The 24,864-nt window shown below is 40.6% G+C and overlaps 1 protein-coding gene across 4 annotated transcripts in view; it reads right to left on the bottom strand.

Moving 5' to 3' along the window:
- Positions 1-202: 202 nt before the first annotated feature.
- FAM107B (family with sequence similarity 107 member B) overlaps positions 203-24,864 on the bottom strand; it is a 65,117-nt gene continuing 40,455 nt past the window's right edge. For all 4 annotated transcript variants that reach the window (XM_072858227.1, XM_072858236.1, XM_072858210.1 and 1 more), the window contains 3 exons: positions 9,522-9,705; positions 5,299-5,452; positions 203-3,383 (listed from right to left, as the gene is read on the bottom strand). In XM_072858227.1, the coding sequence (XP_072714328.1) occupies positions 3,267-3,383; positions 5,299-5,452; positions 9,522-9,649 (399 nt within the window). In that variant the 5' untranslated portion in view covers positions 9,650-9,705 and the 3' untranslated portion in view covers positions 203-3,266. The remainder of the gene's footprint in view (positions 3,384-5,298; positions 5,453-9,521; positions 9,706-24,864) is intronic.

Below are 24,864 nucleotides of genomic sequence, written 5' to 3' on the forward strand. Positions count from 1 at the left end.
ATAAGACTAAGAGACACAACAAGCTTTTTCTGCCAACTAATTTGCCAATAATTTTGCATACACAAACACGGATGCAGTTTAAAGGAACCAAAAGTCATCACGATCTTGATACTTCCCCCTGCATTGCAGAACATTAAATAACCTGGATCTCAGCGCAGTCCCTGAGGTTTTGTTTTCAGCAGGACATGACAGACACCACCGCATACGCCAAGCATGTAGTAGATTTTATTAAGCATAACTTTGGTTCTAAGTATTCCACCCTCATTCTCATAATACCTTTACTTAAAAACAATTATACAAGAGCAAATACAAAAAATATTAAATTATGAAAACAAATCCATTAAGGCTCCCTTTTTATATTTATAGATATTTATATATGTACACTCAAACAAGTGCAGATATTAACAGAAGGTTAAAGCCACAAAAATGCTAAAAAATTTACTACTATACTATCAAAAGCAAGAGTTTTAAAAAAAGTACAAAGTGGTAAGTGAGCCATTTTCAAATCACTGAAGTAATTGCCAGATTGCTTCAAAACCCATGTAGCTAAAGGGCAGATTAGGAATTGCTTGCGCTCACTGGCAAGCAGTTTCTCACTTGAGTAGCCACACAGGACACTTGTGGTGTGACTAGCTGACTACCCATGTAAAGGTTGCCCATTCTAGCCCAATCCTGACTTTAAAGACAAGCTTTTGCCAGTCAAATCGACATGAAGGTGGCTGGGATTCCTAGACTAAAGGGTCAGCAGAATTCAAAGATGTTCTAACACACACATTGATGTTCTGTTCACACAGAGAACTAATTCCAACTGAAAACAAAAACCTACTTCATGCTGTATGTACAAGGGATTTTTCTGGCCTCCTGTGTTTCAGAAAGAGAAACTCTACTCTGAATCACAAGGTAACATGGAGAGAAAGCAGAATGCCTTCAGCCTTGAAGGGCCCAATCCAACACGCTCACTGAAGCCAAAGAGAGGTCCTCGTCCCCCACCGACTCCGGTGCCATTTGGATTACACCAACTTCATTTCACTGTGCACGCATGGTAGGATTGCCATGCTCACCGAGGGAAAATGGCCCGCTCAAGCCAGAGAAAGGTTTTCTCACCAACTTCTAGACATTTCCATACTGAGCAGAAGGTTAACTGTGGAGGGGAAACCAAGAGGCATGAAGTTTGGTAGGCTGGGAGCGGCTAAGATAAAACATGAGTGTGGCGTGGAAGGCTCGTATATAGTGCTGTCTCAAAAACATGAAACAAACTCAATCAGTGCAAGTGTTTGAATAATGTGCTGCCAGAAAGGAAGATCCTCTCCTTCCAGAAGAAGGGAAGGAGACACGGAAGAACCTGCAGCACTCAGGGTGTTCCTTTGTTGAGAAAATACATGGAAGAGTCTTACGTTTGGTGTTTGTCTTTTGTATGTCCATAATCTGAACAGTCTGGTAGACCATCTTCACATTTAATCTTCTAGACATGAGTCACACTGCAAATCTAAATCAATGGCAATACACTTATCACAATTCAATTTACTCTTAATCTGATTATGTCCTCATAAAAAATGCCTGGATCTTGACAAATTGAAGTCTGTATCTAGGAAACATTTCTAATTGTGAGCATTTTGTCCCAAGTGCTGTGCTGAAATTGTATTTAAAACGTCCAATTTGCCTTACAGGAAAGGCAAAAGGAACTAAAAACCAAACCAACAAACCCTCCCCCACCACCTTTACAATACAAACACGCCATTGTTGATATTAATAAAAAGTGTTCTCAAATAGTTATGTTCAATGTAATTACAAAGTAGAAATTATTTTGTTTAGCATCCTAAGGCAAAGACTAGATTAGATCCTCAGCTGATATGGATGAACACAGCTTCAGTGAGAGCTAGCACTGTGCCGACCAAGGAAGATGAGGATTTCTCCTCAGATGCTGAAGATATCTGCACCCATTCACACCAGGTAAGAATCCAATTCTATAACCCTACATGAGTAACCTGTTCCCCCCTCCTCATCCCAGGCTTTCCTGCATAACTAGTAGTCATAAGCATGAAGGATCAGATTCTGCCATCCCTATGCAAGCTGAGCAATATTTTATTTAATGGCAAGTCACAGGGGCAACTTGTGGAAAGGCAGAAGGTAACAGAATTGGACCCTAAGACTCAGTGGTAACACACTTCCCTTCTTTCTTGAGGTTAAGGAAGGATGGGATAAAATGAATTTCATTTTATGCCTCACTTTAGGGAAAAAAATTTTCATTTCAGTAGATTCCAATGATCAGTTCGGTCTGGCTTAAACACTGCTCTGCTGCAGGAACTGCAACAAGTTCCTGCAAGCAAAGAGCAGGAACTGATGGCAGATCAGATTCCCAATTTCAGTTCCAGCAAATAAGTTTAAACACTACCAAGTAACGTGTTAACACTGTACTCAGATCAGCATGTCCTTGGAGGAGAAAGGCCACAACAGCAAAGTAAGTAGGATTTCAAAACACAGAAAGTAGAAGACAGGTCATTTTGCATTGAGAGGTAAATTCACAGGTAGTACTGCACAGGCCTGTACACAACGGTGTAAGTTTAGAGAAAGAGATAAATCAGCTTCTGGATTCTCCCTGGTGAGAGGATCATCAGATTTCTGCTCTTTCATAGCCCAAATTCTACATGCCAAACAGGGAGAATTGGGCTTTAAAGGCTGCTTAACTTTTCACTGCTGGTGAATTTTAAGCATTCTCATCTTGCCCACACCTGCCTATCCTAGTGGGGATGGGCAGCAGTGACCAACATACCTCGTATTCTCCCAGATTTGATAAAAATTCCAACTAAACACAAATTATTGTGGGATATACACAGGCTGTAGGTCTAGATGGAGGAAATCTACCTGCACAGCAAAGCTTCATAAGATATTACAGGAGGATTTTTTTTCTGTTTTAAAGCAAAATATAATCTGTGTACCTCCGCTAAACTAGGATCACAAGAGATAAAGCAGTGCAACACTGAAGAAGTTTCTCTAGTATCCCTGGTTAAAATCTCCGAGTAAGCATGTCAGACTGGTCCGTGACACTGAACTGACAAACAGACTCCTTATCCATTGATCTCAGGACTGCATTTGGCAAGTCGATCTGGTTATGGTACTGTTTTTTTAATCCACACATCCCAGGAATTAAAAATCTCATCTTCAGTAAGTGTCAGCTGGATGCTGTCTCCCTCTTGAGAGGCAAATCTGAGACAACTTGCAAAAGCCTCTCTCTGCAGGAAAGCTGGAAGTCTTAGCAGGCGCTGGCTCTAGGAGTCTGGTGCTTCTGTTGCTTCCTGGATCGTCCTCCTCAAGTTGCCCTTGACTTTGACAAATTCAGGCGCATTTTCCTGCTCTTCCTGTACCTTCTGTTGCTCCAGTTCCAGCTTAAAAGGGAACCACACATTAAAAAAGTATATAAAACAGATCATCGAAATACAAGACAAAAAACTAAAGATTTCAATAACTGGCCATGCAAAACTCTTTAAACTGCTTCCTTTCTTTCGATAAAGTTGCATTTCTTTGAGAGTATTCTGTTCTCATAAATGATAAGTCTTTTCAAATCCTTGGCTCTAGCTCATTCCAGATGTCCATCTTTGCCAGATGGACAAAAACTCTGCAAGCCCAGTACGAGAACAAGATAAAGCATTTTTGAGGAAATTCTTGGACATCTTCATTAAAGAAACAACAATAATTCCCTTCTCTGGCTTTTACAACAGGACAAGGACAAATGTGCCTTGTGGGAGAACACATGTGAACAGCTACTACTGAGCACACTTGCAGAATTTATTTCTGAGTGTCTAGGTATGGATTTCTGTATCTAACTTGAACCTCTTTTGGTGTATCTGTTTTGCCTATCACAAAAAGCAATTAAAAAAAAATAATCCTCCTTGCCCCTTAGCTGTTCAGTTTTGAGAGCCCATTCACTGACATTTTTAACCCAGTTGGAGCTCCTGCCCATGCAGACACTCAAAATCACCATGTGAGGTTAGACACTCTGCTCTACAGGGCAAGGCTATACAGTGCCCATACAGAACATGGCTTACACAATGCACAGAATACAGATTGCTTAGCAATCCTCAGTGAAGGCAGATAAGTCGGCAGAAAGGAAGAAACAACCCTTTAGAAAACTAACAAAAGCTCCTGAAATGAGCTTTTTTTTTTTTTTTTAACAGACCAAGGTCTCCCTGATTAATGGGGACCACATAGGGCTCACCTAAATAATCTCTCCTTTGTCTCTGGTTCACTGGCAAGGGACATGCCGTGTTACAATAAATCATGACAGTGTTCCTCCATAAGTCGTGTTGTCAATTAATGCCATTCCTATGATGTTTACAAAGTCACAACATTGTTTGCAATGGACAGGCTTTTCCTCTTCTAACAGAATTTTCTATTCTACATATGTCCTTGGATGGCTTAGTTTCAAATCACATCTTCCCACAAGCTGAACCATTTGAAACTGGGCCCTTAAGAGCAGAAAGGAAAAGTGACAGGATGATACACTTAAAAATACTATAGCTTTCTCCCTCCAAAAATATTTCTAAGCCTAATTAAAAAAAAACTATAATAAACCCTCCAAAACCTAAATAATGATTGGATTACACCTCATTTTCAATAGAGTAATTATTTGGCTTAATTGATTTCCATTGAGAAAAACATGAGATACTGTTTTAAAGCATTCATTTATTTAAAAATAAACGCAATGCTTGATGCACAGTGACTTCTTTGATGAGGTGCTTCACTGTAGAAATATTTCCTCACTGGTACACGAAGTGCCTTAAGAGGCACAGAGGCATTTGGCTGGCCCTGTGCCTAGCAGTAAGCTTCACCACAATGAACTCCAACTCCGCATCATCTCCATACTCAGGGTCTGAGGATCTTTTCCTTTATTTGAAAACACCAATGGGCTCATACGTTTTAAGGCTACAAAAGATCTTTTTTAAGTCATATTGTTTCTTACGTAACCCAGGAGAAATAATCAACTGATATTTTTTTATTCATTAAGCATCCAGTTTTGATGCACTACAGCCTAATAGTTGCAAGTGTTAAATAAGGTCAGTGCTCCACACACCTTCCTGTTGCTGGTGCAGGATTCATTTGTCCAAAGGCAGACACCATATGCAGTTTCTATATGGTAAGTGACAACAAATAGGTAATTGTAGAGTGTAAAAAAAGGTATCTGCATTTGATCAGAGGAAATGTGCCAAAAATCAGCTGCTGCTTCTTTCCTGTCTACAAAGGAAGCCTCAGGTGCGTAGCTCAGATGTAGATGTGTAAAGGTAGTGTTATTCCCCATCTTACCTGCTCCAGTTTCTGCTGCCGTTTCAGTAGCTCTATTTCCAGGTCTGATTTCTTCTTTTGTGCTTCCTCTTCTTTTTGTTGTTTAATAACTTGGTCTCGTTTCCTTTTCTCCATCACCTTCTGTAGCTCTGGTTTGTTCTGAGGTGCAAGACCCCTTCAAATTAAATGGGAGGAGTGGTGGTGGTAGGGGAAACAGGGAAGAAAGATCAGTTTTAATTAGCAGAAATTCACACAGAATTGTAGGCAGGTTTTCTAAAGTCAAGTAGTTGCCTATTTAGATACATTGGAACATAAATCATTAATTAAAAGGAAAAAACATGCAGACATTTGCCTGGTTTCTAACCAAAACCCTAAACTAGAATTTAAGCCATATTATTACTGAGGATATTTCCCTTTAACGTGCATGCTAGTATTTCTCCTGGATAATTCACTATTTTTACTTCCATCTTTAGTCTTCCCTCTATTCTCTCAATTCCAGAAGAATGGATTAAAAAAATGATCACAAATCAAAACTCTAGCAAAGCTAGAAACAAATTTTGGACAAAGAGACTTCCCTTGCTGGCTGATAACTCGGAGAGATTGTGTTCAGACAGTTCTACGCAGGGTATTATGCCCACAGAAGTTTTCACGGACAAAACTAAAAACTGGTCTCCCTCTGGATTTTGTCACATTGCTCCTGGAAATCATGGATTCTGCCCTTCCTTGAAAATGTGAGCGCTTTACCCATGCCTGGCTGCGAAGCTATTTCCAGTGAGAGCTCCCAGGCTACACTCAAAATCACAAAGAGGCTAAGAAAACAAAAATCCAGAATAAAAAAAGTTGCAGTCACCTTGGAGACCAGACAAAGGCTGGAGGATTCTCCCTCTCGCAAGATTTTAGCTGCTACATCAACTGAATGTTTCAGGTCTGTTCAGCGCAAATTGCTTTCCAAGCCAACTACTCTGAAATGAGGAAGCTTACTCTTTGGGAAGATGCATGACTTTGTTTATACAGGCACACACACAGATACACACTCCTACTTATTTTTGTGACTTCAGCTATTTCTTTTATCTCTGTTATGCTATGATGTTTTCAAAATTTGTTATGATAAGATTTGAAGCTATCCCCGTTATTCAGCTATTTGTGTCACTTAAGTCAGAGCAGAAAGATCCAAAATTTGCCTTTGTTATTGTTGTCTTCCATGTGAAGACTATTATGTGAAAACATCCAGCATTAAGTTTAACATCAACCATTTTTTATTTCAACTTTAAGAAATTCAATAATCTGAATAAGCTTTCAGAAAGCATATTTTTACCCTTCTCTACTTACTATATATCTGCAGTTGCCTAATTCTTCCATAATATGCATATCTGACAGCATGTCCAATAATACATTAAAATGCCATTTTATGGTGACATCTATGAATGACTCCATATATTATGCAACACTCTATCCCTGTACATACCCGGACAGCAAAATCAAATATTTAGCAACACCAAATGCTGTTCCCTATTTCTCATAATAGATCTTATGGCCTGAATGCAACAGAAGCTACAAGATTGTGTTAATATTTTATGTTTCATGCTATTTTAATTACATTTTAACACATAAAACGTAAGTCAGGCAGAGAAAAGCTGGAGTAATTTTTTATTACTACTACCACTACTGGGTCAGTGAGAGCTGAATCAATGGAAACTTCCACATTGGCAATTAGTAATCAAGACAGCCACGAACCAGAGGCAAGCTGCGAAATAACATTACTTGTATCTGCCTTTTTTCAGTAAGGTTGCACCCTAAGAAAGCAGAGGCACAAGAGTGATTTAGATGTGCTGTAGCTATAATAAAGGGGACCCGCAGAAGATACAAGTAAATACAATCTCTCAGTCTAATCAAATGGGGATGGTAGTCAGATCTGCAAAAGAACAACTGTAACATCAATCCTATTTTCACTCTCCTATGTAAGAAGGAAAAGCAACAAACAGGCAGCTACTGGATTAACTGGGAGTCTTGTATCATCTCCTGGTGATTGTTCTGGTTAAATAAAAAATCCTAAAGCTTTGATACAGAGTAAGCAAAGTGCACTGTAACACAAGTTAGAGGTGAGAGGGTTAAAACCACTGGAAGGGACAGGACCAATACTCTGCAGAGCTGAGGCTGAGTCCTAATAAGTAAAAATAGTTTAAGATAAGTGACCAGTGCCTTGAGGTACCACTACCTGATCTTTGTTTGCCCAAAACAACTACCATTTCTGCAAGTAAATAACTACATCAGTTCAAGACCCAACAGACACTGCTCACAGTAGGCATGGAGAATGATCAGACCAGCACTGCCTAGTATCTTCTGAGATCCAGAAATGGCTGTTCAGAACTGACTTGTCAAAAAGTGAAGCTGCTGCTGCCTACACTGAGTCTTCACAATAAAATAAGATGCATGTTAAGCAGACTTCTATAAGAGCACTAGAAGTCCTCGATACATATGGCAGTCTGCAGTAACAAAGCAGAACACAAGCGCAATATCTACATTACTGAAAAGCCTCGTATCAGAGCTAGTACAGTGGCACAAAGCACAGAAGACTAACCTTCTTCTCAAAAATACCAGTTTTTCTGCTGGTGAAAACCCTCAAAGTATTTAATTTCTGCACCAATAAATAAGAATCTAAAATTAACACCTGCAGCTAATCAAAATCACAATAAGAGAAGAGTGGGTATTGAGGGCTGCAGAACTCCTCTGTGTAATCGGATATTCTCCTAAAAGAAAAGAACTCCATACTATTTAAAAGTGCTTTATGCTTTCATAAACTTAAAAGAAAAAGAAATAGCCTTAATTTATTGCAGCCTCCACATCCTTTAGAATAAGATCATAAGTCGGGAAACTTCAACTATCTTTCTTTCAATGCCTATAAACTTCTTGGTGCTAGGAACTGACTTTGATGTTTAATCCCATTAACGAAAAATAGGACAAACACCTATTTAGGCCAGTTTCTTCCAATTCAGTTGGCATTCTGTAAAACATTTCTACTTCTTCACCACTAAAGAAATGCTGTATTGTGTATGCAATTCATTTAGAATTAAGTACCTAAGCCTAGCATTTGTGAGGATTTTGCTATTTCACATATAAAAGACCCCTTCTCCCCTCAAAATACTACCCCAGGGCGGGGGGGAGAAACTTTCATAATGTGACTCTTCCTGCCAAACAGACAAATCCAGTTGTGCTGGAAAAGCCAAAGCAATAGCTTCCTCCTCTCCTTTATCAAGGTCCTGTGTTTCAAAAAGCCTGAATGGCTGCTACCAGCAACTTTTTATTCTCAAATGCACTCTGAAATACTGTTCTTCCACTTCTGTTTTGTGCATCCCCACACCCTTGCCTTTGGAAAGTCCATTTTGGGTGGCTTCAACGCACCAAATCACTAATTTACATCATAGTTAGTTTCTGTTTGTTTAAATGGAGGAACCTCAACAGGCTTGGTGGCTTTTCGTCTACCATGTGGTCTGGTGGCTATTTTCTTAACGTGTTTTCTAAATGAGTCCTCTGTTGCTCAAGAGATTTAATAAATGGAACTTCAGCTATCTCTGGGCCAAGTGCCTGTGTGTCTCAAGTTGACGAAATCAAGTTCCAGTTATTTACATCTTTAAAAGCAATATATACAGCAACAGCTGTGCATCCCATCCCAGAATGAAGGAAGCAGTATTTGCATAACATACAAAGAAACACTTGTGCAGCAGCAAAGCAGGCACCAGACTATCACACTGCATTGCAAGGAAGATCAAGTAAGTAGAGAACAGTTTCATGTGAAATAAAATATATGATTTCTTTGATTTAAAAGTGGCCCCATAAACTCAGTGCGCTGGGAATGGTGAAAACCCACAGATTTTATCATCCTGCTGGTAATAGCAAAATTTTGTCAAATACTTGATAAAGTTAAGAATTCAAGACAAATTACAGTGCCCAGGTAACCAATATGAAATGTGACAGGGGCAGACCGAACTGCTTCCTCTTGAAACTGACCCTTTGTGAGTATTCACAAAACCAAAATGAGACATCTTTTACAGCAAGCTTTTGCCGAGCAACTGAAATTCAAACAGAAATAAATGCCACAGTTAAGAATCAGAGTCTTTTCATCTACAAGATCTGAATCAACAAAAAGTGTCTGCTGGGTTTCAGGTAAAACATCATTTTGATGAAACTAAAACTCAAGCTGTGTGTTTGGGGTGGGAGGGTGGCACAAGTGATTTTTAGACTCTTACCTTTTCTGATTCATAAGCAGCTCTCTATGGAGATCTTGATGATTCCGGGATGACTTCACAGGATTAATTAATTTCTGAGGTCTAATTAATTCAGGATTGTCATCATCTATGTAGTCTGGTTCAGCCATAATCTTTCTTGGAATGGGATATGGATCTTTGGGTTCAGTGTCCTTATTCACAGTATCTGTAAAATGGGAAAAACTGCAGTAAATCTACATTGAAAGGCCTTTTAAAGATGTATTAAAACATAAAGGCAGCATATTACACTGGTAACAGTTATACTTTTCCCAGATTAATTTTGTCTGTAGTAAGTAAAGGCTCTCAGAGCAAACATCAGTAGCATCTTGCTAAATAGTTGGCAATTTCACAACATCATTTCCAAGAGCCTTCATCCATTGACTTGGAGACACAGATTCCCCCCATTTTAAGAAGAACTAAACAAATAATTTAGCTTAAGCATGTGAAAAGCCCTATTGATTTTAATAAGCCTATTCAGATGAAGCATTTTTAGATCAGCAATACAGAGAACCTAAACACATTTTAAACACTGACTACATTAAATACTACGAATGTGTACCAAAACCATACAGACTGTCATTTTCTGCCATCAGTATCATGTCAGCTATGGGGAAAACACCTTCTGTGGATAAGTCCTGAACTGTACTGCACCGAGCAAAAGCATCCATGTGGAAATTGCCAGATCTGCAATTGTTGGGATGGGGGACAGATTTTTGAGTGGAAACGTAGAGGGGAAAAAGTTGGATGAGGGTATTTCTTAAAGGCCATATTTCATCCAGTGAAAATCCACAGAAATCCACTGATCTGAAGGCAATGAAGTCTTAATGATTTATGTCATCTGCAAATGTGGCATTTTCCTATCCTGCTATAGAAAACATATATATATACCAAATCACAACACTTCTAATCAACAGCTGACAAGTAAACTATGGTTTTCAATGAATTTATACGTGACCATTCATACCCCCTTCCATTAAAAAGCCTCAGTCACAAAAAGTTCAGCATCCAAAACAAAGCACATTCAGAGCAATTCTGCCTCTGTTTGCTGTCGTGGAAACCTGCACGCAGAATCTGGCACACTGCAATTATCAGTTTGATGAAACATTGGCCCCTCAAACAGATCCCCAAAAAATAATCTCACAGCATGTGGGTTTACAGAGATGAATCAACGGGACATGAAAGAAAAGGCGAGAGACCTCGATTAGCCTGATTGGCAGAACAGCTGAATGCTGCACACTGTACGGCACGGGGCTATGACACAAATCAGAGAATCACTGGGATTTGCAGCGTATTTTCCCCAGTAAAAGCTGAATATGCACTTTAATTTAGATCCCACTGTTACCAGCCCTTCCCTCCCTCTCTCACTCCACGGGCTGTAAAACCTATCTAAGTTCAGTCTCAGTTCAATCCCTAAACTATTTTGTTTCATTAGCAATCTCATATCGCTGCTCAGAGGGTCTGATTCAAAATACACTTGATATAGTGGAAAGGTTTCCACTAATACTTCAGTCCATTAACACTACACAGTACCACCATCACTCTGCTTGGGCTGCATGTGCACTTACAGAGGAAGAAGCAAAACAACAGGACTAAGTTTTCAGCAGATGCAAGGAAGCCACTCTGGATTTGAATGTGTCCAATAGATCCGGCACAGCCTTTTCAGCTTCTTTGTTTGAATGGATGACATGAATTGTGTTTTATTGGTGCTACATCTCACACACCAAGTTTCCACGGAGCAAATCCGATGAGAAACATCTTACGAGTGTGAGCCGCTCTCAGGGTGGCCCCTGCATTAGTTTTTCAAGGCAAATTTATATGTAGCATTTTTGAACTCTGTGGGGGTGCTACTTCTCACAGGGACCTCTGAAACTAATATAAAAATTGCCCACAGTTCACAAGTATGTAAGTCTATTGCTGTACATGACATAAAACTCTTATTGACATTGATCATGCAATAAAAATACTTCTCCCATCACCCCTTCTTGCTTCAATCAAGCAACCAGCTATCACCACACGTGCAAAACATACAGGATCATTGGAAAATTGAGGTCAGAAGAAACTTGGAAGAATTCTAATCCAATCTCCTGCTGAGAGCAGGAACAGCTATGATTTAAGACCAGATTGCTCAGGACTTCACCCAGTAAGGTCCTGAAGTTCTCCAAGTCTGCACAGCCTCTGTGGGCAACCCTGCTCACCTATCTTCATGGTGAAGCTCCTCCTTACACCCATATAAACCTCTTGTATCAACTCATGCCCATTGCCTCTCACCCTCCAGCCATGCACCACGGTGAAGAGCCTGGCTCTGTCTTCTCAGTAAGTTCCTCCCAGGCACAGGGGGCTGCCATTAGGTCCGCCCAACCCTGCCTCTGCTCCGGGCGGAGCCAGCCCAGGTCCTGCAGCCTCTGCCACAGCACCTGCACCCTGGCCCCCAGCCCATCTTGGTGGCCCTCCACTGAACTCATATCTCAAATCCCTTGCTGTTTAATTGCATGCCATATAAAAAAACCCCAAACCCCCCAAAAACCCAAACCACAGCATATTTCTCAATGTATGCCATGTAGCACCATGCCATTAATAAAAAGTGCGTGGAAGGCTATTCTCTTTACCACAGACATTGAATAAACTGGCTACAGTTTTTTTCTGTTTTTTTAAATAAGGACACGATTCATACTTCCTCAGTGTTGACATCAGGCTTATCGCCACTAAAAACTCAAATGTTACATATTCAGCCTCCACCCAAAATAAACCTGCTCTGTAAATATTTGTTTTTCTGTACTCGTCTATCAGTTTTGTTGCATTGATGGGGCTGCGAGTCTTCTAGAAGGCATTTACCATTGACAGCTCTCTGTTAAAGTAAATCTGAAAATAACCTGCTGCTTCTTCAAGACAAGTCTTCTGTTTGCTTAGGCGAAGATGAAAAACGCAGAATTATCCTACAACTGTCTGTCATAAACAATGTACTATTCTTCTAACACGAGACCCTGAAAAACAATTTGATTCAATCATTTCTCAGAAAGTTTGATGTAATATTTTGCAGCATGTAGACTTGCTTTTGGCAAGCCCTTAAAATGAAGTCTATTTATTCTTCTTTCTTCTGTCCCATCTCTATTTTTAAAAACATGTATTCAACTCAGAGGTCAGGAATCGTGGTTTCCTAATGTAACATGAACTCTGCTAGCAGCAAACTTGAATGAATAAAACTCCCTTGGGAACTGAAGACGCTTTCCGTGTGTGATTAAGCTGTAAATGATTTCAGCTAGGATTTCCAAACAGAGCCAGCAAAACAGAGCACCCAGTTCCCACTCAGTGAATCCTCTCACACTCTTTGCAAACCTCAGTCTGGCAGGAGGCCACCAACCCAGTCCTGCGGAGTCGCTGTGTAATATTATACACTAACAATACAATTAAGATAGTGCGATTTCTACCCACACCCTTTCAAAGCAAACATTTACAAAAGCACAGGCAAGTTTCACATAAAAAGGAAACTAAGGCACAAAGGCACGTCAGACAGGAACAGAGCTGGCAGTGTAGCCCCAGAGTTTCATTCTGAGATTCAGGCTCACACCAATAAACCAGTCAAGCTCAATAACAGAATCCCTTAGAAGTCCTTAAACAAAGTTTAATCAATGTTCAAGCAATAACAATTAAAAATATATTAATTCCATGAGTCTCTAGTGCTCATCACCACAAAAGTCACAACCCATAAAGCTGCTTTCAGATCATCACTAGGTGCAACAGTGGGACATGAATAATCCAAATAATCACTTAGCAGGAATATGCTGCCTTCAGAGCATCCAAGGCTCCTTTTAACCATCTACTGTTACATGATCAATTGAGAATGCACAATCCATTTCTGTGTTTCCCTGTTACCTTCCTCCAAGACAAAGGAAAGAGATTTGGATTCAGGGGATGTTTTAGCTGAGCTTGGCTCAAGTTTAATATGCCCACTAATTTGGCAGGTGCTTCCCCAGTGCATTTGCTGAATTAGCTGTTGCTACACAAGCAGCACAAAAGCATTTATCTACCCTATCTTGTCCTGCCTGAGTAACTCTCATAGACTTTGTCCAAGACTACTTATGTACACGTGGATTTTCATCCAGAAAGAATAAACTGGGGATGCTGCATGGAAGAGGAATTTTAACTCCTCAAACAGAACTGCAAAGCAATTTCAATATCCTACTAGACAAAGAAAATGTTTCTGTATAAAAATAACTTCAAGTATCTTCCCAGATAGAAGTTTAATGTTTTCAGATACAAAGATGCTCTTAGAGCAATCAAGAAATACCATACTGGTACCTCAGTCTTGGAGAGCCAAGACCAAGGGGTCACATACTTGCAATTCTCTCATTTATTTTCCTTGGAGCGCAAGTAAATTCAGGGAGAAGAGAAGAGACTCTTCAGGTTGATCATATGGAATAGATGCAACTGAACCAGGGTGTGCCAGAAGCATGCAAGTTACATTTGGGGAAATATGTCCAACAGACATGCTTGCTTCCAATGTTATTTATTTTTTATTTTATCTATAGAGGGTTTTTTTCAGCAGAAGTCCCTTAATGGTAGTAACACTGGAAACATGATCTTAACACTGGATCTTAACAACATCAGGTTAAGGATTCAGTAGCTACCAGAGCTTTTGCTACAACAGGGCTCCCATGGCTTCTGCAAGAGAGGGAAGTTCATGCCAAAAAACCCCTCGCGTTTATATGTCATTCAGGGAATTGCATTTATTTTCTATCTGGTATTCCTCATACCAGAAATCACCCTCTACATATGGAATCTGAATACAAAAAATTCCTGTGAGACACCATATATTTATATTATTATACATATATATGGCATTTTCACCCTTCAAATGATTCCCACAATTATTTCCAGCTGTGAAAGCAGAGGTAGACTTGAGGCGCCTTAAAAAGCAAATAAATAAATGCCTAAAAATACTGATGAACATCAAAATAATAGACTAGTCCAGGATCCAAAAGTTACATTAAGGCTAAATTCATGTGATTTCCTTTTTACCTTAATAAATTCTTGAATTAATATCTTCCACAGAAGCATTAGCTCAAACACTGAATACCTCCTGAAGTAAGATTTTGTTCTCGAAAAAGCTTCAACATCTGTTCTGAGCTGTACTGTAAACCATCAAATGCTATTTTTTAAGACTTACATTTTTAGCTCTTTAAACTACCGCGTAGACTTGCGGTTTGTTACAAGTAACCCAAAGGCATTTGTTGAGAAGAAATACAGTTGTACTCTCCCCCCTCCTGATTTTGAGAGGAATTCGAATAAAAATTCTTCAGCGTGTCTCTGCTCAGACATTAAATGACCAGCACCACCTTGCATCGGCCAGCTCGGGTGGAAAGCAAAAGAGCTACTTAAATGCAGAGTGTGCTTTCCGGGCACACCATCTCAGCACTGTTTGCACATGAAAGCTCACCACCGCTATCATTTTTATCTATCTGCTCTCAGTGCAGTAAGAGGCACTTGACTAGAGAGATTTACTTGATTAATCCTTGATTATAGATATCATTAATAACTTCCCACAGTTCACCCTTTAATTCAAAGTAAGAGTTCCTGGAAACAGAATACAAAATACTCTTCCCAGCCAAGATGCTCAAGCCAGCCACCATCCAAGGAGATTGGCTCTTACTCACATTGTCTTTCATGGCTGAAAGGGATGATGGGGTTTGGATCATAGCAAAACACAGCCAGACTGCCTATGGAGGGAGAGGGAAGGACCAGAGAGGTCCTGGCAGCTGCAATTCCTCCCAGCCCCTCATGTTTTGTTCAAAAAGGTTGCCACTTGCCAGCTACAAGAGTTTTGCTTCTAGATCAGGAGAGGAGAGTGTCTTCACCTGCCTCAAAATCAAACACGTTTAGGGCAGCATGTACCTACTGTGCCATAGGGATCGCACATCGAATATTACCCCATTACCAGATTACTTACTACGATACTATTCTTCAAACAAAACGAAGACCATCGGACTTTTAAACCCTTTGGCAGGCATCTGGCTTTTGTTTACAGATCCGGCCTTGCCCTACTGATCTTAGGCAGGTTATTTCATCCCTGTGTGCCTCAGCTTACACACATAAAAGAGAAGAGCATCTTAGAAACCACCACAAGCTTCTGCAAGGACAATCTCGCTGCTTCTTGTCATGCACTTCAAAATCTTGAGATCCCAGCAGACAAAGTGAAGTAGCAAGACTGAAAAACTTCTGTCCATACTATGCCAGAACAGTTTAACTAACAGCACCTTCCTTACACTGGGTATCATCAGTTAATGGCTTCATTAGTTGCATGGCTGACAAAGACTGATAGACAGTGTAAACTTCTCTCAGGAACAAGGGTGCCGCTTACTTGACCAGGGCAGCCCAAAGCAATCTCAGTGATGTCAAGGATGTGGAAAGAAGCAGGGCTCGCTGGCTACTGAGGCTGTTCCTGTTGTCACTTTAGAGGATATTAAAATTAACTAGAGCACTCAAAATCTCAAGGAAATCCAGTTAACGCTCATTTTCTTCCCTTAAGTACTGCTGAGAGTGTAATGTCAACAAAGCACAGATAAAACACCCACTCGGTGAGAAACCAGAAGAAAGAGGGTCATTTTAAAGATGTTTGCATTGGCACTGACACCTAAAGGGAGACAAGACTGCAAGATTTGGGGCAGTGCTCCACACCGTTACAATTCTCCCAAATGCAAAGAGCTGCTTATGGCTCTCATTCAATTTAAACACCACCAGGCAGTCTCTGTTCCTGTGCTTTAAAGTTCAGTCAAGTCTTGGGTGCTAAGGGAAGAGCCGAGATCCCTGTCCCAGAGGCTGCGGGCTGAAGAGCAATGCTGGTGACAACAGAAGAGCTGGTCCCTCTTGGTCTCTATTCTACTTGGAAAAGAGATGCAGAAAGATACAAACAGCTTTAAGAATAGTCTCACCTTCCACTAAAATCATCACAGGAATTTGTATTAATCTAAGAGAATTTTCCCTTGACTGCAAGATCTGTGATGAAGCTCTCTGCCACCGACTTTGAAACTAGCTGAAAGTACCAGCTCTACATAGTTGCATTTCTTCTCTTGCTCAGTTAAAATACTGAAGAGGTATCAATGCAGCTGTGTAATTAGAGGTGGAAGAAGAGAGAAAGAAAGTGCCTCTCCCCTCCTACTGCCACCAGAGGTGTTCAGGAAAGGGGACCTGTTAAGAGCATTAGGAGGGAAGAAGGAGATGGAGACCTTCGTTCACCACCACGGGCAGAGACTAGGTCCCCTTTTTGGCAGACACAGGCAAAACTTGGATATACTTTCCCTACAACAAACTACTTAGCATCTAATTTTTAATACAAGCAGTGGAAAAGACAGAAAGACACACGATGAAGACTAGCACACTGTGAACAGTGCCCATCTTCCCTAAATCCTGGTCTATGCTCAACCCACTGTAACACTGTGGTTCCAACTGGAGACTAATGGCAAATAAAGCAGACTATGCATCTCACATCACTTATCTTCCCCAGAAGTCCTGTGTGTTTATTAAGGACTTTATATTGTCCATACTCATTTTGCTTGGGTCCTTGTGATTACTGAAATCCCTAGACAGGTCTGGGGATGCGGAAAGCCATTCTGATGGCAAGGAGAAGATCCAGTGTTTTGGACATCTCTCATCAAAAAGGCCCTTAGCAATTATATTGCTTTCTTCCTGCAGAACAACAGCATGTCGTGCACACACCCCCTCCCCTCCACCTCATCTAATGTCATTCATTTGAAAGGAGTAAATCATGACTAGCAAAGGCATGCAACGGAATATATATCTGGCTTTCACCAATACACTAAACAGGTAATTATTACACCACAGTAAACATGACTTTCAGGAGAAGATGACTGAAATTATGCCTCCTAGGGAATGCACTCCACAGCACAGTTTGCAACTAGATTAATCCCAAAAGGTAACTAGCAACTTACTTATACATGGGTCAACAGTGATCCATATGCAATTCTGAAATGATGCATTTTTTAAAGAGATTTTAAGATTAGAAAAGCAAATAACATCAGTTTAAACTGATCAGTTATACTACCCTGCAGCCACAGCGCACCATCAGTGTTCTAGACCAGCCAGTTTGGACCACTAAATTAAACATCAGGGCAGGTTCCATTGAATCAAATTTAACTACATTAAAATATAGGATTTCATATGAAAACCAAGCCTTGATTCAAAATCAGAAGTCCAAAGAGTGAGAGGACAGTTTCTTCAGGGCTTCACTGTTGCAAATGTTAAGAACTATCAAACAGTGTCACCCAGTGGTAAAGGACTTCCTGCAGACATGAACAGAGTAGAAGAAGGGGAGGGGAGAAGGGGGAATACTGAGCCAAATCTATATTTATATATAAAACGGCTAAACTTAAGAGCAAACAAACTAAATCCCACACCATTTTAGGAGAAAGTCTTACTTCTAAGTCATTCTATTTCTGAAAACATTAGCATTAGAGGGCAAATATAAAAGGTTTAACACTAAAGAGGTGTATTTCTGAGGGATGGGGAAATCCAGAGCAGCCAGCAGCCTCTTATTAATTGGGAGAGTGGAAACATGCCAAGCTCCTGACTTGAGATGCTTAAAAGCAGACTGCTGAATCTTGAACGCTCTTAAACTCTAGTTCAGAAGACTTAATCAAGATTCTTCCAGGGAAGAGAGAAACACATCAATGGTGGTTGTTTCTGCACTTGTTCTGTATTTTGGTCACTAAGATCATTTTGGCCACTAAGATCTGGCGAGCAAGGTGAGAGAGTAATGTGTGTCCCAGTGAGGCCAAGCAAGATCCAGGAACAAAAGAGTGTAGGTCATGCTCCCTGAACAGAAATACTCTTCTGGATGCTATGATGCTGACGATGATGATGGAGGATCCTGGTAAATATTCAACCAGACAGAAGTCTATGCCAGATAAAAGCCAGAAACGGTAAAATGACCTTTGATATATGGTGACAAAATTTTGGAGCAAGGGAAGAGGCAGGTTACTTGGCACCCCTGTAAACATAACTGGCACAGCAAACACAGTTTTCTTACTTACAAAGAAAACAGGATATTAAAAAGCAAATGGAAGAGCAACATCTATGAACTGGAGAACATGCCCTATATTGAGGCAGTTCTAAGAGCTCTCCTCATTTGATTTTTAAAAAGTGGAGATTAAGACCAGCCTTATTGTCTTATAAGCAGCAAGCCCGGCAATGGTTTGAGAAATGTCAATGACTGGAGATCGGGGCTAGAAAACAAATTCCTAAAATAAAGCACACACTTTTAAAGCGAGGGGAATAAAATGCTAGATTTACTCAAAATTTTGTGGTAGGAAATCAGAAACGGTTCAATTGCATGGAGAGACCAAATTACAGAATCATAATTATCCCCTCTAATTTTACAAATTTATAAATCTATAAATGCAATTAATAAGTGTTTGCAATGGGGTCTGAAGATGAAAATCTCCGCATTAATCAGGTAATTATGCATTCAGTAGCTACAGCAGCAAAAATGAGACCAAGCTGAGCTAAGTATTTCAGACGCTGCCTAAATTACACTAGTGCTGCAAATCCCAGAGTCTTGCTGATCGGAGCATAGCGGGGCTGGTGAACCTCCAGATTTTGCTTCGTGCCACGTGCTGTTCCTTAGGGCACACCACCATCCTGCCTGGAGTTATGGCACAGCACGATCTGCTGTACTGTCATGCCTCCCCTCCCCTCTGGGTGTTTCTGAATGACAACTTAAAATGAACTCTACCACCCATAAAAGAAGCTCGTTTTCAACAAATTTAAAAACACTGAAATAATGAAAAACACACAGCCCACTGCAGCTTGCCAGCTTCCTAAATATATTCATAGGTAGTTATGTAAAAGTTAAGCACTTCTTCAGACTGGGCAGATATGTATCAATTACCTGCCAACTCAACAACTCCAGTTCCCTTCCTTTTCTAGGAAGAAGCCCCTTTCTGAAGAAGGAAAAAAAAAAAAGACAAAAAAATCTGCACTAGTAAAGATTGCTTTTTTCTTCTCTCCTTTGTGGCAAACGGCTCAGAGCAAGCATCCAGCCTCTGTTTTAATTTCTTAACACAAGGAGTATCTTTTCTTAGAAACAGAGAAAAGGAAACAAAAAGAAATCATTTTCTTAAACCTGTTGCTACTCCAAGCTAACACACTCCCAGCTTACTCACAGGAAAGAAATAAAACCTTCACCTCAAGGAGTTAGTCTTGGCTCAGGCAATTACATCCACATTCCAGCCTGCACTGTGTCCACAAAGAGACACCCTTCCTTGCCCAGACCTGTTTTATCCACTCTCAGCTGGCAGAGATGTATTTCAGGTATGTGGCTCCTCACTGCAACTCAGTTGAAAAGGGCACCACTACAAAGGCAAGGAAGAAAGACCTGAAGGAAAGGGCAAAAGTAAGGAGACCAGTAAAACTGATGACCTGATCTTCCAAAAGTGAGGCGGAGCAAGAAATTAAAGAGAAGGCTGTTCCACACCCTACTTGTGACCTTACCAAAGGCGCAGTGGGTTTAAAAGGAACAAGTGGGTGTAAGAATGTATGTCAGCCTGAACAAGCCTCCTGGAAATGTATGCTACAGAAGGCAGGGCATACACCATATGGGTTTAGGACAGCCAAGCCTGATATACATGAAGCTATTGAACTGCAACAGTGATCAACAGGAGCCCTGCAAAGAACGTGACATGCCACAGGGCGTTTAGTGGAACATCATCTTCTCACAGTTTGATGGAAGAAATGCAAGTTCTGAAAAACAAGAATTTATAGAAAACAAAAATTGAAAAAAATGTTAACACTGGGTCACATCTGTCAAAGCTGGTGACTTTTTACATGCTCGTTATGAGCAGCTACAATCAGCAGCTTCTACTACGACCTCATAAATCAGGAAGCTCTGACACCAGGGCAGGGCTGAGTATCAGTCAGTACACTGCACATAAAAGCATAACACAGCCTGCCTCACTTCTCAGATGGAAGGATGTTGTTTTCTAAAGAAACATGCCTCCATCTGAACAGTATATTGATGTGTTGCTCACACAACTGAGTTGCCTTCGGCCTTTTAGCCTCCCTGGAATGAAGAGCCCAGAATGTCAACACCTAAAACAAAAGCAGTAACACAAACTTAGCATGTACACTTTAGCTTATACTCTGGCAGAACAAATTAAGTCGTGTATGGTAACACGGGATTGTTTATAGGATGTTTTCTACGTCATCTTCTTTTTTGGTTTTCTCAGAAAGGGTTGAAGAGCTTCAGGAAGGGAGAAACAGACCACCACTCCCTAATCCCTCCAGAAAGGAACTGCTCAACAAATTCCAAGTAGTTAACGAAGAAAAATAAGAAACTAGGGAGATGACCCCAGTCTCTCCACAAAGGGATTGTTTGTTGAGCTTGTGAGCTGGTGGCAGGAAAGGAATTTCCTACAATTGTTACCTTTCTGTTTGACAGACCACCTGGAGGAAAGTCTCAGACTGTCCTTCCTCAGCAGCACTCATGACGGGGGCCAGCCGAACCACCAGTTAGTAAGACCGCTCAGCTCTGCTCCTCACATCCTTCTGTAGGACTTTTGAGAGGACAGCTCATTTGCTTTATGTGCTACAGAAGTGGAATTGAGCTAGACTTAAACTTGAACTGGAAGAACTCTTAAGTACGTAAGTTGAACAAGCAAAAAAACACCTCAGTAGTCCTAAGAGGCACTACAGGGATCTCCATCAAACTGTTAAAGCAAACCACCTGCATCCCAAAAAGTCACACACTAGTTCACAATGGTCTCATAAAGGAAAATAAAATGTGCATATTCTTGTCTTTTCATGCTCAAAAAAAAAAGAAAAACCTTAAAGCCAAAAACTAAAGGGCTGCAAAACAAGACTCACGTAGAGCCAAGAAAGGGGCTGAAAGTCTTTGTTGTTAGATGCCTGCAGCTGAGGAACAAAAGCAGTATTAGGTCACAGCTTGGCTCTTGCTAGTCAAGGTTCAAGAAAGCAGCGCACAGAGCTTCCAGAGAAGAGAATGCCATTTGTCATTTGCATATAGACAACCAGACGGCTGAAAGACGGTGCTGTCAGCCTGAAAAGGGTTTGAAGAAAGCCTTCTTGCAAGCCTTGGACCCCTCTTACTAACACCATTTCACAGGTGACTCAGCTTACTTTACAACAGGCAGGCTGAAAAGCTGTACCCTAGCTCCGGTTTTAACAACAGCAGCTTAATTAATACGATGAATACCTATTGATAGGCAATCATAACCACCAATTGCCAGCTGCACCTCTTCCCGCCTGAAGCCAGCCCTGTTCTTTGTTCCTCCGGTAAACAGACAACTCAGGGGGCTTTTAGCACCTGCTGGGCCTGCAGCCGAAGAGGGAAACTTTCAAGCCAACAAACTTTATACGCTGGCAATAAACTGCATGTTAAGGACTCCTTAAAAATGTCACCATGCGGTGTCCCCAGCACGATGTCATCTTACTGTCTCAGATGTTTGTAGAAGGAAGGAAGAAATGGCAAGAGGTGTTTCTGTGGTCCTCTTCCTGCTCTCCTTCAATAGCTAAATGGGCTATTTTAAAAAAAACAAACACCAAAAAATTGTAATTAAAATTCCCATGAGCCTATATGACCCCCATGTTTTTTTAAAAGGCACATCTCTGTTTTGCAATCAGAAGACACTCCAACAAACAGTCACAGGTGAATATTTGGCACTCCGGTGAACACATGGTGTCATGTCACATCCCAGCAAGCACTGCCTTTCCTGTTTCCTACCACTAAATTAATTACTAGTTTTCTCCATGACTGTGTAATCTACAAAGACATTATGGATTTATTGGGAGAGGAACTGTCTTTGTGATCAAGGGCGAAAGGGGAATTGGTGTTTCTGTAGGTATCTCAAGCATTCTTGATTCCTTGGGTTATGCCTCACTACAGGAAAGGTGGTCTGCAAATGTAAGCACTATTTCTAAAAAATAAAAGGAGGTGGAAGCCCCTTTCCTTTACTGTAAATTCTTGGCCTGCTACTAGTCCCATAAATCTACGTAAAACAAACCAACCTTCCCAACACTTTCAAACATTTTAACACAAGTTGCTCAAGTTCCTACATCCATCACAGCTTGTCCATCGGCTTATGACACAATCACTTCCTCAACCTTCTTGCTTAACAAGTAGTGGAGAACTCCAAATTGCCAAAGCAGAAAATTAATATCTGCTTCTGTTTTTTAATTAGACAATCATGTTTTGCCACAATTCACTGAGGAATTATGTTTTAAAACTGCAAAAAAAATTACTGAGCAAGGGGAATTCATCAAAATATGAAGTGGGACCTGTTCATTATAATGGGCTTGGTCACAACACAGGCTCTCTCACTCACTCAGCAGGAAAGCTGCCCCATAATTACAGTGAGGAACCAAGTTGCGACAGAAGAGAGAGGCTCTATTCTCAGCTCTACCAAAAATTGGATTTGTGATGCTGAGCAAGTCGCTGAGGCCTAAATTAATCTGGAACAGGCTGTGGTTGTCAGCACAAGACAACATGTCAGATACCAAATGCTGAGAGAGCAAAACATGCTTTTTTGGATGAGCGGATCAGTAAGAAACATCATAAATTACGACAACACTATGCTTTGTTCTATTATAGGCAGCGTTTTGTCGAAAGTTTTGGAGCCATTTCATGTTAAGCACTCTTTTTTACGATTGAACAAATGCTTGGTTTAGAATCAAGAGGCAAAATCCAAGTAAGTAATTTGCTGAACGAAGATTAGAAAATGAAATTGATGATGTTTAAAATAAGCTAAAAAGTTACAGGATAACAGATACACAGAAGAAAATTTAGGAAGTATGTTACAGTTAATAACACACAGGCTGTGAACTTCTTGGTGCTGTGAAAGAAAGGCCAGGGATTTATTATTCTTATGCCTGAAGGACCTACACCATTTTCACCCCAAGCCTATTTTTATGAATTTCTTCCTTCCTAAGTTATTAGCAAAGTCCCTAGTGTTTTGGGTTTTGTTATTTGTCTATGGATTTATCACCTCAACAACAGAAGACGACACATTAAATACATGCTTTTGTAAGCTGCGCTAGTAAATACGTTCTCAGAAACGACTCCAAGACGAAGATCCACATTGAAAAGCTGGAATGAGAGCTGGGAGCCTGAGGGCTTTCCTATCCCACTGGTGAATACGGCACGTTCTTCTCAAGCATGTTAGTAATAAGACAGAGACGCATTTATCAAAATCTGTCCTCTTTAAAACAGCATGTACTCCTCAACAGTCTCGGTACTCAGCAGGGTGTAAATACTGCATCTTCAGCCACTACATCAATGTGAGTCTACCATATACATTAGTGTTTAAGATTACAGCAAATGTTTGCTACAGTTAAGTCCCGTTTCATCAATAGAATGTTAATAGTCATCCTTTAATGCGAATGTTAACAAGTCGGCCTTAGCTTTTTTCATATCATCAAGATATATGATGTTACAAACACAGGATTCCTACCCACTACACTGAATCCAGCAGCCTGCCTGCACAGAGGATGTTGTCCCACCTGGTTTAATATTGATCCCAATAAAACGATCAGAAAAGCTGCACAGAAACACAAAGGCAGTTATTTTTTACTGCCAGACAGCAACAGGATCCATTTACAGTTTCGAAATGCATTCAGCTGTGAAAGGGAACAGGCTATCAAAAGTCATCCAGGAGCCTTCCCCCGCACAGATTTGTTGTTAATACTTCTTGTTCTCCCACCTACACCTTTCCAGCGCTCCTGAGAGCAGCAACATCACAGGTACCAATGGCACCAAACTACAACTGGTAAATGTTTGAACGTGGCAAACATGGTTTGAACACGGTGTTAGCTTAACCAGATGTGCATCTTAAGGATCTTTCCAGCAAATGACAGCTTGCTCCAGCCAGTCCCAAATCAGCTGTATTTGAGAAACTCTATAGCAGTGATCAGCTTGTGCTGCACCCACATGAACAAACAGGCCTTGCAAGGAAGCAGAACCCCCAGAAGAGCCAGACACTGTCATCTGGGATCATGCAACTTCTGCCAGTGCAATGTTCTGGTGAAAATCAGCTCGTGGGCCTATCTGTATCAGTATCAAGCAAAGTTATTCCAGACTGGGAACAGCTGTACCAGCATAAACACAACTAGTGCGGAGTATTATACCACTTCAACCCTACAGACAAAGCACTACAAATTGTAGGAAAAGGTTAGAATCCCAGTAACAATTAAGATCAGACTAAAAAGCACAAGTGGAGATGCAAAATATCTCTATTAAGGATACTGTCACAAAAAAAAATCCCAGCTCCTTCATCTTTCATGATATATGCAGGCAATGAGG

Source organism: Ciconia boyciana, chromosome 1 (assembly GCF_034638445.1).
Source record: "Ciconia boyciana chromosome 1, ASM3463844v1, whole genome shotgun sequence".
Classification (NCBI taxonomy): domain Eukaryota; kingdom Metazoa; phylum Chordata; class Aves; order Ciconiiformes; family Ciconiidae; genus Ciconia; species Ciconia boyciana.